We start from the raw sequence: 15000 nt of genomic DNA, 5'->3' as shown, positions 1-15000 counted from the left end.
TTTAACGGTTTATAGAGACGGAGAATGGCTCACTCGCCTCAAGGGAAGTAAAGGAAAAAAAAGGTTTTTTTTTTTTTATATCTGAATTTGTAGCATTTAGTATCCAAGTCTATATTTATATCTATCTCAAGGACGCGAGAATATATCCAATTTTGGAGGCGGGGTAGAGAGGGTCAATAAAGTAATTTTGCTCCAGCAGAGTCTGAAATGGAAAATAATCAAATAAAAAAAATGTGATGTATATAAAGCGAAATGATTAACTGAATAAAACATTATTTTTTTATTAAGAGATTTTTTTTTTGGTCTTATTCTTCGATGTATATATTTAGCATTGCCGGTCGTGAAATGAAGAGAATTAACTTTGGTGTCGAAGCGGAATTGTTTAAAAAAAGACACATACACATGTATCCAAACATTTTATTTATATATATATATATATATATATATATATATATATATATATATATATATATATATATATATATACATACATACATACATATATATATATATATATATATATATATATATATATATATATATATATATATATATTATATATATATATATATATATATATATATTATATATATATATATACATATATATGCGTGTGTAATATGTATGCAATTACACATAGAGATACACACACACTAAGTGTAGGTGTAGGCTACATGAACTTTCATATCACGTCATTTACGGTGCTCCTTTTGAAAATATATACGAAAACAATTAATACTAAGATGACAGCAAGGTAGGTAATTTCACTACCATCCCCCCCCCGTTTCATTTTTTGCTCGAAGGCTACGTAGAACTGGGAAAGTTACCTATGAAAAGCCCCATGTAAAAAAAAAATAACATATAAAAAATAATAATAATAAAAAAAAAAACGAAAACGGGAAATGATGTCGAACCCGTAAAGTCTTTGGGAATCACCCGCCATGTATCCCATGTAAGAAGACTATGACTGAAGAATTATGACAAAAGTCTTAACATTTATCCAAAAATTCTATGACCTAAATCTTTTCTGGGGGCAGGACACCCTTTAGACGACTGTTTTAAATGTTTATGAAACGTATTCATAAATGTGATGATATATCAGTGCTATATTTTAGATATATAGAAAATTATTTTCAGAGGGAATATAGCCTTCTTCTCTATCCACCCTATTCCATCTCCACCCGTAATTACCCTTCTTCCTCTTCCTCTTATCGTTTCCTCTTCTCCCTTTCTACAGATCGCATCACAAAAGCCTTCCCCTCTCCTTCCCCCCCCCCTTCCCCTGCTCCCCCTCCAGTTACTCCACGCTTCCCCTCCCACCCCCGCCCCCCAAAAGTTGCCTTATTCCAAGTTCCAACTCGCCCCCCAATCGCGGGGTGACCACCCAGCCGTATAGCCATTAACACGTGCCCTGTCCCTGTCCCAGGGTAACTCTCTCTCTCTCTCTCTCTCTCTCTCTCTCTAGCAGCTCTTTATCGATCCGCTTATTCACATTATGCGATTTTGGGGGAAACTACAGAGGAAAAAAAAAAAAAAAAAAATCCGGCCATGACTATTTTTTCTATTACATGAAATCACAGTCGATTACTTGAAGGGGCTTCGGCCCCACGGGAGCTATTGCCGAATTCCCTACAGTGGCCTCCGGAACGGTCATAAGATTACGACTTTTTTTTTTTTTTCGGGGATACAAAACCTTGGTCTCAATATATATATATTGAATGTTTTATATAAATATCATTATATGTATGTATATATATACATATGAATATTTATAAAGAAAAATTTTAAGAAGATCTTGGCATTTCCAATCCTACCCCGAAACTAATTAAATAATAATCTAACTAAATTACTAACTAACTCTATATGTACATATATATATATATATATATATATATATATATATATATATATATATATATATATATATATATACACAAAGAATGATGCCATGGTGGCAACTTTATAGTTTTCACAACGTTTATCAAGTAATTTTTTGTTATATAAATGTTGCAAGGGTTTGAAAACATCTCTCATTATTAGACTCGTATTCATTTTTCCTCTAAATACATACCTTTTATGCTGTTTACGTTTATTTATATACAGTTTTGACACGCACAAACATATATACATATAATATATATATATATATATATATATATTATATATATATATATATATATATATTTATATATATATATATAAAGATATATATATATATATATATATATAAATATATATGTATATATGTTTGTGCGTGTCAAAAGTGTATATAAATAAACGTAAACAGCATAAAAGGTATGTATTTAGAGGAAATGAATACGAGTCTAATAATGAGAGATGTTTTCAAACCCTTGCAACATTTATATAACAAAAATTACTTGATAAACGTTGTGAAACTATAAAGTTGCCACCATGGCATCATTCTTTGTCTATCTACAAAGCTGCTAAAAATGCAAAATCGACTGGAATTTCGTTTTATAAATCAGTTGACATATTGTAATTACATCTGAAATAAAAACACAAATAAAAATAAAATAAATAAAAGTTTGGAGAATACAATTGAGAAAAATAATAATGACTTGTTAAGTGACGTAGTAACTTCTCTTTATCCCTATATAAAATGTACGGCGTTTGATGCGACCAAAATTAGGGAAAACTGTAGCTCGCTCTCTCTCTCTCTCTCTCTCTCTCTCTGTGGTCTTGTCCAGGTGACGCTGAACCTTTCAAACAGACAATTAACTCTCCCTTCCATTCCATCCCTAACCCTTTATTAAGAGGGCCAAAGAGGACGAGGGTTACCCTGAAATTTCAGATTTAATGGTAAGCAACCATCACCATCCCATCTGTCTCTCTCTCTCTCTCTCTCTCTCTCTCTCTCTCTCTCTCTCTCTCTCTCTCTCTCTCTCTCATTTCCAATTTGTTATTTCTGCGCAAAATGCTGAAACTTATTGAAGCTATACTATATATAAAATAATACCTAACAGGTTCCTAATTTACAACTGAAGTAAACGAATGCGCAACTGGTAATAACGAAATTGCGTTTATACCGCTTCCGTCTCGGCCGGGGATCGAACCTGGGTCCTCTGACTGGTGTGGGGCCAACGGTATCATCAGAAAACTTCGAGGCAAATGTGTTTCATATATATATATATATATATATATATATATATATATATATATATATATATATATATAATTATACGTATTATACATTACATATGTTATATATATATATATAATATATATATATATATATATATATAATATACTTACATATTTAAATATAATACATTATATATGTGATATAGCTATATGTTATATATATATAAAAACTCAGTTTATTATACTACATGACAGCCTTTCCCTTCGTACATATATGCATACACACATACATATATATACATAAACCCCCACACGCGCGAGGGCTCACACACCCACACACACACGTCAATCGTCTCTCCGAACGTGACGCGCGCCTGCCAATGAAAATGATGAACGAGATCTTCCGGAGGCCGGGTTGTAGTGTCCAACCCTCTTCCCCCGAAAAGTGTCAGAAAAGTGCCACGAGAAAAGTGGGGGCCGTAAATTTCGGGGCTTACACTTTACAAAAATTGATAAGTAGAACGTCGGGGTTAAGGAGCCTCGTCTTCTCCCGCGGTGAATTATGCCGAGGCGAGAGAGTTGAATTATGGGTAAAGGAGGGGGAGGGGTCGCTTTCCCCCTTGTCCTTTCCCCAGCCCCGCCCCCTTCGCAAAATGTAAGTCAACAGAGTCGATATCGAGAAAGATAGGTACAGAAGAAGAGGCAACGACTGAACTGATTCTGTTCAGAATAGAAACGTAATATGTGTTTTTTGTTACTTTCACTAACTGGTTAGTTCCATAGCAAAAAAGAAAATAAAAATTATATGTATGTATATATACATACAAGATATAGATATATATATATAATATATATATATATCATATAAGATTATAATATATATATAGGGATAGATTAGATATTAAATTATCTATATAATATATAGATAATGATATATATATATAATATTACTAATTAAAGTAATTTTACATTATCTATATAATATATACTAATAGATTTATTAATAATATACTATAATTATCTTAATATATAATATATATATAGATATATATTATTATTATAAATATATATAATAATATATACATACAAAACGAAAGTATTTAAAACCTAAAAATACTAAAAGGTAACCCCCTCTTATTCTAAACATGCTAATGAAATTCACTGAGAAAAAAAATATATATATATAAAACTAAAAAAAAATATATTTAAAAATCTCCGCGCACTGAAGTCGACCCCAGAAAAAATCCATCTCAGCTTTAGGCTACAAGCCATAAATCAGGTCGGGGAAGGGGAGGGGAGGGGAGGGGAAGGAAGAGGAATAGGGGTCACCCTCCCCCTTCGCCCCCACCCCCCAGGGTCCCCATTCCATCTGATTGAAAAGACCTCCAGCCAAATATGATAATGGCCGGACGCTTATATCGAGAAGGGTCGCTATTTTTCCACGGGCAAGAGTGTCTCGTTTGGGGCGAAAATCACATCCCTATCAGGACATTATTATATAGTCTGGTTGGTACGGTAGCTGTGTGACTTCTGCGTTTGTTCGTTCGTTTCTTTCTCTCCATTTTTCGCTTTTAGTTTGAGTTTTTTTTTTTTTTTTATTTCACATAACACACTTTTAAAAATCTATTTATTCGTGTAAGTTATTTTAATTTTTTTTTCAAACCTGACGCACTTATAAAAATACATTTATCCGTGTAATATATTATTTTAAATAATTGTATTAATTACCTCCAATGATCAGCTGTTTGCTTCTTCCGGTGTTTTGTTTATCTTCGATTTTTTTTTCTATTTCAAGCGATTCATTAAAAATATATATTTATCCGTGTATAATATTTTAAAGAATATGATAATTTATCTACACTTATCAGATGGAACATTATGTCCTCAATGACTCAATGACACTTTATTTATCCGTGTAATATATTTTAAAGAATATTATCATTTATCTACACCTATCAGATGGAACATACACCATAAATAGTGTCCAAGCATTGATGAATGACATAAAACCATATACTGTAGGTATGCGCCACATATTGTGAGTAACAAGTAATTAAAATTTATCGTCCAATATTATTGGCTTAAATATTATTAAATTTTATTTTCCAAAATGGGTAAAGGTCTAAATTTATTGCCGCCTCGTGAATGTTAAAGCACAAGTATAAAACAAATTAACGAGATCAATAAGTTAATAAACATACTTAAGTAAATGAATAAACTTAAAAATAAACAAATAAATAAATGAAATACTGGAGATCAATGGATTCTTTCAATGAAACATTTATTTCTCTCTCCTATCCCTAGCCTTCTAAACGTATACTAATCCTTAAAAACGTTTTCAATAATTGAAAAAAAATTGGCACGTATGAATTTCATAATTCCCTTGAAACAATCCCGACGTGCATTAAAACGAGATGTAAATTTCTTTTGGTTATTTTTATCATGCGTTACATACGATAAAACCATTAAGTTTCGTCATAAATTAAAAAGTTGACACGCCCTAAAGTTTGAAATAACAAGGAGGAATTCAGGGTGCACTACTCTCGTGAAACTTGTGGTTTTTTTAACTTTACCGTGCAGCAATCCATAAGTTATACCTCTATAATGCATCAGCATGCACCAAACTCCAGACAAACTGGTCGAAAGTTCATGCATGCGAGAAAAAGTTGACCATCCCTGGAACCTTCCAGCAAGCACTAAATTTAACACGTATTTTCCCTTAAAACTTCTTCGACTTCGAAATCTAGGAACGAATAATCTATTGCTCTTTTATTTATTTCTCTCTCTCTCTCTCTCTCTCTCTCTCTCTCTCTCTCTCTCTCTCTCAGTGCAACCCTCAACGACGACCAATGACCACGTACCTAGTTCACTACTCAGGATATTACGGGTGTACGTTGCCTTCTCGTCTGGTACAAGATTCGAACGCACGCACCTCAATTTGTGAGCTGAGCGCGCTGCTGGAGAGAGAGAGAGAGAGAGAGAGAGAGAGAGAGAGAGAGAGAGAGGAGAGAGAGAGGTAGTTAATTCACCAATTAATGTGTGCGAGCACGAAGTATAAACATCCACTGCTTCCGGAATCAGTCAAGTACTTCTTCTTCACCTGACGCCAAAGTGATGTTCTTCGAGAAAATAACCAATTAAGCCCCACCTGGACAGGTAAGTTACGTCTCCCCCCTTTCCCACCGGAAATAATAAAGCCGTGACAGAGCGCTTATCAAAAAGTCATCTTGTTTATTACAATCATTACCGGATGAAACGACGAACGGAGACGAAATCAACTGATGTGAATACTAAGTAGATTTCTGATAGTTATCGTACCATTGTCATCCACTAACGTATAAAAAGGAATGGGATAAAGAGAAATAACTGAGAAAATACTTTTGTATGATAAATAATAAATTTTGTGTATGTGGTTTGAGCGACTGTCAAAACACGGTTTACTTATTTTTAACAAATCAAATAAGCAAGGAATAAACGAATTGACCGAAGGGCTTTAAAAAAAGGATTGCAAGGAATGAGATAAGCGGGTATAAATGGAGGAACAAGAGGAAGTGATGATGGCAAATAACAGAAAGTGGAGGAGAAAGAAACTGGAGGAGAAAGTAAGGAGACGCAGAGATAGAAGACAAAAGCAATTAAGAGAGATGGGACACGATATTTTGGGGGGGAGGTGCGTGAAAAGAGAGAGAGAGAGAGAGAGAGAGAGATCAAGCACTGATAGAACGGATAATCTCAAAACGTCCAATAGATATAAGTTCACATTCTTTTAAGTGATTTCCGACTGTTAAATGGATCAATCACTATGTTTTATATTATATAATAAAACCAGTTAAATGTCAAATACTTAGATCTAATTCTAAGTCAAAAAAAGACTAAAGTGAGTTTGATGAAACTAGTCTTTGCACGCCACTCGTCTAATAAATGAATTACAAAATAATAATACACACACACATACAACAATAACGCTTAATTGCTAATGTGAGGAAACTACAAACGTAAAATAAAAAACAAACGCCCGTTTAATTACCGTTTTGTCGTGCATGGAGTGTGTCTGAAGCACCTCACGTACCTGCAACAAGAACAAAATATACTTAAAACAAATCTATGCATGTAAGACATAAATATAAATATTTTAAAAAATCAATGAGGAAAATTCAATTGTACATCTCATTATAAGACATAAATAAGTGTTAAAACAATCTAATGGGTAATGAATAAATCACTCAATTGTACTCAAAAATACTCAACTGTACTTCCCAATAAAAAAATGGTTTTTAATTCGTTCATATTCCAGTAAAATTAAAATCAATCTATTTGACAGTTACATCCACAAGGAATCATATGTTTCAGCTACTGAAAATTAATTGAATTTTGAGAAAATTAAGCTGAACAAAAAATTTTGTACGGAAGACATAGAAATGTTTAAACAAACTAATATTGTACATCCCAGGATAAGGCATAAATAAATGTTAAGAGAAACTAATGTGTAAAAAAAACTCAAACTACTTCTCAATTTAAAAAAACATGGTTTGGAATTCGTCCAGATTCCAGTTATAATAATCAATGTATTTGACAGTTACAACGGCAAAGAATCGAATATTTCAGTTACTAAAAATGAATTAAACACTAAGAATTTGATGCAGAAATTTTTCTTTGAGCAAAAGACAGAAAAATGTTTAAACAAACCAATGGGAAAGACTTAATTGCAGTCGACAATAAAAATAAAAAAACACCATTTTAAATCCCTTCAGATTCCAGTCAAACCAAATTGCTTCTACTGAACATTTATATTGACAAGAAATCGAATGTTTCGGGGATTATAAATAAACTGAATATTAAGTATTCGAAATGTCTTACCGTATACATATTCATACGACCAAACAAATGATAATTCAAACAAACAAAAAGACTGAGGCAACAGCATATTTTAGCTTACAAATAAAAACAGATTTTCTCAGGTAATCTGCGAAATTTGGGATATAAGATTTTTATCTTCTTATACAAATTTTCATTATGGAGTTTGAAAAAAAAATCCATTTAAGTAAATATGGATTTACATGCAACACATTTTTTACGAATGCACACATGACAAAAATGCAATGATATCGAGAATGTATACAAAATCATGATTAAAATTGAATTTAATAATTTTTCCAATGATCATCATACATACAAATTTCAAAATACACTTTCAAGGTTTCGATGATTCCATCCATTTCCAAAATTAAATGCACGTGCTCAGGTTAGTCATTTGTAAAACGGCAAACAATGCAACCTATAAAAGAAATAAATCCACATGTGAATCATGTAAGAAATAAGCAACGACATATCAAGATAAAATATTGTATCCTGCAAAAACTCATTCAAGAAGATAATAGCAAAAAAAAAAAACACTATTTTTTTCACGAAGGCATAACTTCTTCAACATTATAAACAAGCATTTCACTATCAGAGCCTCCTCTCCGAAATCGCCCATACGGGCCACCTAACGAAAGCAGGTAGGTCTCCAAAACCCCGAAAAGTGGTCCCATGGTATATCATAAAAAGCTTGGGCAATCTATGCCATTTCTAATATGATTTTTAAAAAGGAGGTGGATTTCTGAACTAAAGAAAGAAAAAAAGGCGATAACAATAAAAAGTATTAGAAAAAGGGAAAGGTTTCGACTTTTACAACTTTGGGTAAATGCCTGCGGTTTTCTTGGGCAGCCTAAAAGGCCTTTGGGGCACCCTTGGCATTAACGGGGCATGCTGTAACCCGTAAATACATCTAGAGAAGGCCAGGAAAGACGTCTGACAGAACCACAAAAAAAAGGAGCAAAGAAAAGAGAGGTAAATGAAAGTGAATAATACACGAAAACGATAAAGGAGTCTCTGACTCATTTATACATGAGATCGACATCTTGCAGAAACGTGCGTACGTATTCGCGTGTAATATTAATTCAAAAATAAACATCAAGATAAGAACGCCTGCATTAAAGACAATGATAAAAAGACGACACGTAAACCACTGTCGCCTTAAACAAAATCTCCTTCCGGGACATGCGACAAGGAACAGGGCATGTGGCAGCCGACAAATACGGCAGGTGGGCATGAAGAGTAAAGACATACATCTATTCATGACACATGTAGACATGTGAGTTCGTGAGTGCGTATACGTAAGGTTGTTTAGTTACTTTCTTCGGGCGTGTGGTGAAGGAAGATGTACCTTCGATCTATTTTTTTATTTTACTTTTTATTTTTTTTTTAACCACCGTGATAGGGGTCAACCAGCCAACCACCATATACTCCTTCGAGCCGACCCTTTACAGTCGAGGTAAGCTATAAAAGGGCTGTAAAAAATAAGCCTGAGTCTTTTATAATTCCCTCACTGCACTAAAACACTAACAAACACACACTCACACACGCACACACACACAACAAAAGGTGCACAAGAACAGACGAATTTCCAGTATTGCTTTTGATCCTGTTGGGTGACAGTGGGTCGCGCCATCACCCGAGCTTTGTGTGATGGAGTACTGGACACAACATTGACAGGTGAGTGAGTTTTTTTTTTACTGTTTTCCTTTCTGCGTCTGGAAATGTCTTACGAAAAGGGAAGGGAAACTTTCTGCTGTTTTTTTTTCTCTCTCTCTCTTTGCGTTGGGAAAAAGTCATGGAAATGGTAAAGAAAGTTTGTACTGTTTTTTTCCCAATGTGCTTGGGAAACAATTTTATGAAAAGGGAAGGAAAAGTGTTTGTTTTTGTTTTTTTTTCTCTCTCTCTTTTTGCGTTTGGTAAAAGTCATGAAAAAGGTAGTGAAAGTTTGTACAGTTATGTCCCCATGTGTTTGGGAAAAATTTACAAAAAGGGAAGGAAGAGTTTTTGCTGTTTTCCCTGTTTGGGAAAAAATCTTAAATCTTATGAAATGGGAAGTTAAAGTTTTTGTCGTTTTTCCCAGGGAATATTTTTCTGTTTTTCCCTGTGTTCAGTAAAAATCTTACGAAAAAGAAAGGGAACGTTTTTGCTGTTTTTTCCCTGTGTTTATAAATCTTACGAAAAAGAAAAGGAAACCTTTTGCTGTTTTTTCCCTGTTTCCTCCCCCATCTGTGTTTGGATAATTCTTAGCAAAGAACGAAGGGCAAACTGATGTTATATCCGTATTTATAGATTCATTAATTGACTGGAAGTGATCTAGAAATATTCCATAGATATTTTCAGCTTATTAATTAGGAGGTTGGATTTCACGATATAATTAAATAAACAGAAAATATAGAAGCCATTAATGCAAATATGACAAATATTATACCAGGTAAATCAAGAAGCATTATATTGTCGTTCCTAATTGCATCAAGCAAGTATAAATGCAAATAAGTTATATTAAGGGGGGGTGGGGAAGGGGGGGTGGGAATGGGCAATGATTTAAAGGGTGTCAGATTTGGAGATCAACATAAAAAAACACTGGAGGGAATTACAAAAAAGTTAATTAATCAGCTGGATAGGGAATCTTTCCTGACATATAATGGTGGATATTATTTGTATATGTGCACAAAACATAATAATAATAATAATAAAAATAATAATAATAATAATAATACTAATAATAATAATAATAATAATAATAATAAAATAATAATAATAATAATAATAATAATAATAATACCATATCTTATTTTTTCTCTCACTCTAAAACTATATTACTTGGAATAATTTGTAATTTATTGACGTTGAGTAACATTTGCAGTTTTATAACTGTGCTCGACATATTTCTATTAAATATTTGAGATATTTGCTTCTAGTACTGCAAGGTACGGCAGACAAATTAGTTTTTACCGACATATGCAATATAAACTTTGCCGATAAAAGAATGTGGAAAAAGTTGCAGCTACAGACAAAGTAATAATCGAGCAATCAATATTGCAAATGACAAGGAGTGATTTACAAAAAGGATTCAACCTTCGTTAATTGTATAAAGCAAATCAAAATTCATTCAACAGCTCCAAGGAACTAAGACAAACATATGAATAGAACTCATGACTGATATCACAAATTGAAATCACAGAAGGTAATATATCGCCCGACTGTAGTGAATACTTTCGAGAACCTTTGCGTTTTTGAGAGGAGACGAACAACTGGCACCTTGGAAGAAGTTCACTCTCGTTTTCTCCCAGAGAGAGAGAGAGAGAGAGAGAGAGAGAGAGAGAGAGAGAGAGGTGGGCTCTTGCAAGGTGGTGCCCGAGCAGCTAGCATCAGCAGCGCCGGCGGTGACGGCAGTAGTAGTAGTGGAGAGGGGATGGAGGGGGGCGGTGTTTGGGTCGGACAGAGAGAGAGAGAGAGGAAGAGAGAGAGAGAGAGACCCGACAAACCACGTGGAAGGCCCAACTCCGCCACCTTGCTCGATGATCGATGGCCGGCGTTCAACTGGTGAGAGGCCGGGGATGCAAGGGCCCTAAGTCTTCTGTGACTCCCACACACAAACACACAAACACACATGCCCTGGTACACCTCGTCGAAGCGGGACTGCACTGCCTTGCAGCAGCATTATGGCATTTGATGGGCTTAGCGTTGCCGAAGCGCCTCCCCTGCTTACTTACATTTTCGTCCATTTCCTCCTGTCTCCGCATCGAAGTCGAGATATTGTGGGTAGCTGGGAAAAAACGCTTTCTCTCTCTTTTTCTCTCCAAAAAGGGCTTGGCCACGACACTAGAACCGCCTGCGGAATACTAAAACTCTAGCTGCGAATGCGCGTATCTCTGTCTCTACAGATTAATATTTTTGTGGAAATACGAAATCCCACTATTTCCAATGCGTACATATCGGTCATGTGCGTAATACGATCGTCATTCACGAAGAGGGAATTTTCGCCTCGGGCGAAAATGCTCCTTATGCTTAAGGGTATTAGAGGCTGAAATGCTTATGGATTGGCCGTTTTTACGTAGGTACTTACAAGTGGTCGAAGCAAGTGGCCTAATAAATAATCGTCGGTCTCTTGTAAGCTGCCAGGTGTGTATATACCTGTCATATCGAGGTCCCTTACCCGTGGGCTTGAACCGGTCGATTTCGTGATTTGGGTTTTTTTTGCAGATTTTTGGACGAATATTACGTTTTCGAATGTACATTTCCGTTAAAATAAGAGCTGAAGTGGCACTGGGAATTCTCTCTCTCTCTCTCTCTCTCTCTCTCTCTCTCTCTCTCTCTCTCTCTCTCTAGCAAGTTCAGGTCGTCTTATTAAGAATTTTTCTGATGTCGAACTAAAACTTTAGCACTGCATTCCTTTAACAGCCTCAAATTCAATAACATGTGATGGTTTAATTATAACACTGAACGACCATTTTAACGGCCTAAAACGTGATGAAATATATCGGTAATTATCAGTACAAGTAAACTAAACTCTCAATACATTCACAGTGATGTAGCTGTTGGCAGGAATCGAGACAATACGTATTTTTCTAGTCATTCTTTTTATTTTTCTATTCATTTATTAATTTTCTAATTTATTTTTTCTTTCTGTATTTCCCATTACCTTCTGTTACCTCTTCCAAATGGACACCATATTCTTTGGAAGCTTGAATTTCAAGTCAGTGGCCCCTTTGGTGGGCTTGTTCCATATGAAGAAGGGTTCATCATTTGCATAATAATAATAACAATAATAATAATAATAATAATAATAATAATAATCAATAATAATAATAATAATAATAATAATATTCTATTAAAAGTAATTGTTGTCTCAGCTGCATTAATTTTATATCGAGAAGAACCTATACAAAATTAATGCAGCTGAGGCAGCAATTACTTTCAATAAAACATGTTTTTAAAAGAGGGTTTACTTCCAGCATACAACAACAACAACAACAACAACAACAATAATAATGAATAATAATAATAATAATAATAATAATAATAATAATAATAATAATAATAATAATAATAATTTGTTATAAATTTCCGAACTTTATAAAATGTATGTGGAATAAATGGGGAAACTTCCTGGAACAAAACCATTACAAGCAATCTTCCGCTCTCTCTCGCTCTCTCTCTCTCATCTCTCCAGCTCTCTCTCTCTCTCTCTCCAAGACATTCTTCCAGCCATGCAGCAGCGATCTCAATCATTACCATTCTCTTCTGTTCCATAATTGTCGACCCTCCATCCGATGCACAAGGCCGATTACGAGGCAATAAAGAAGGTCCTCGTTTATGTCAGCGCCACAACCGGATATCCGCGATTATAAATACACATGATATCACTGGGACAACATGTCAGGCGGACAGACCCATCCGTCACTCTGATAAATTTGGTAATCGTCTCTTAACAAGCAGGCAGATCCTCCACCTTCCAGCTTCCAACCTCCCATGTAGAGAAATTGAAATAACGTATTTGTCTTTTATTTTTTTTTTTTTTGTAAGTTCCTCGAGTAATAATAATTAAATTGTGGAAATGTATGTATGTATGTATGCATGAGAGAGAGAGAGAGAGAACTAATTTCATTCAAAAATTGAAGCCGTGTTAATTACTGGTATAGCTTAACTCTCAAATGAATCGTGGAGATTATATATATATATATATAACCTATATATATATATATATATATTATATATATATCATAAGTTAACTCTAGTTGACACAATAATTACCATTACCGTTTCAGTAACAACACGTAGTCCATAATAACAACCGTTACTTTCGCTATAACAAGTCCAACAGGTGTATATTATATAACAGTAAAATACCATTAATATGACTTATGCAATTAGCTTTCATTACTATCAAGTGTTGTCACTGGGAATTCAATGTTGTCATGGGCGTTATTTGTCGCTCTTCCAACAGCGACACGTTGGAATGCAGCAGATGCATGCTTGGATGTCATTCATAAAATCGTAAATAAATCCGAGGTCATTACTCGTAAGCGAGCATTAGTATTACTGAGTACCGTAACTTTTCCGTGGTTTGTTTGTTTGTTTGTTTGTATGGTGTTTTAACGTTGCATGGAACCAGTGGTTATTCATCAACAGAACCACCGGCTTTACGTGACTTCCGAACCACGTCGAGAGTGAACTTCTATCACCAGAAATACACATCTCTGACGCCTCAATGGATTGCCCGAGAATTGAACTCGCGGCCACCGAGGAGGCAGGTCAAGACCATACCGATCACGCGAGGAATTATGAACATAATGAAGAAAACTGAGTGTACCACTTATCTACAAAAAATAAAATAAATAAATAAATAAATAAATAAACAAGGAAAGGACATAAATCGACAACGAAAGAATAAACGAATAAAAAATAGAAAAACATCGAGGAATTATGAAATAATGAAGAAAATTGAGTGTACCACTTGAAAAAATAATAATAATAATAATAATAAATAAATAAATAAATAAACAAAAAGGACATAAATCGAAGACAAAAGAATAAACGAATAATAATAATAAAAAAAATAGGACGACTGTCGTCTAATTCCCTCTTTTATCGACGCTCATCATCTATGCAGGCCGCTACCCGAGTCTCTTCCATAACACATACGGTGACCTGTCCGACTCGCAATGAATAATAATGAATAATAGATAATGAAGAATTCCCGGTCGCCGAGTCGGGAGCTCTACAACAGCACCTGCTGCCCTGTCAATCATCCCCGATGCTAATTTGGGATGCTAAATAAAGGCGGGCAGGTATAAATACTGTATATAATATGCCCGGGTATATACGTGTGACCTCCGAGGGACAGGTACATCCGGCAGAAGAAGAAGAAAAAGAAGAAGATCGATTGCGTCATCGAAGATGTCGTCAGCTGTTTTTATGAGCGTTTGTTTATTTATTTATTTATTTTTTTTGCCTGTTGGTCAAGTAGTGTATGTATGTACGAATGAATGTATGTATACAAATATAAATGAATAAATAAATAAATAAATAAATAAATAA

General features: G+C 34.4%; 1 protein-coding gene across 11 annotated transcripts in view; it reads right to left on the bottom strand.

Annotated features, from left to right (window-relative positions):
- The window catches only part of LOC135222961 (homeotic protein ultrabithorax-like), a 1489261-nt gene that overhangs the window by 93171 nt on the left and 1381090 nt on the right, over nucleotides 1-15000 (bottom strand). For 4 of the 11 annotated variants that reach the window (XM_064261430.1, XM_064261438.1, XM_064261429.1 and 1 more), the window contains exon 2: nucleotides 7130-7171. The exons of the other annotated variants lie outside the window; for them this stretch is intronic. In XM_064261430.1, the coding sequence (XP_064117500.1) occupies nucleotides 7130-7144 (15 nt within the window). In that variant the 5' untranslated portion in view covers nucleotides 7145-7171. The remainder of the gene's footprint in view (nucleotides 1-7129; nucleotides 7172-15000) is intronic. 11 annotated transcript variants of the gene reach the window in all.

Source organism: Macrobrachium nipponense, chromosome 8, assembly GCF_015104395.2.
Source record: "Macrobrachium nipponense isolate FS-2020 chromosome 8, ASM1510439v2, whole genome shotgun sequence".
Taxonomy (NCBI): Eukaryota; Metazoa; Arthropoda; class Malacostraca; order Decapoda; family Palaemonidae; genus Macrobrachium; species Macrobrachium nipponense.
The sequence above is the reverse complement of the archived record's forward strand: the minus strand, read 5'-3'. Positions and strand labels throughout refer to the sequence as shown.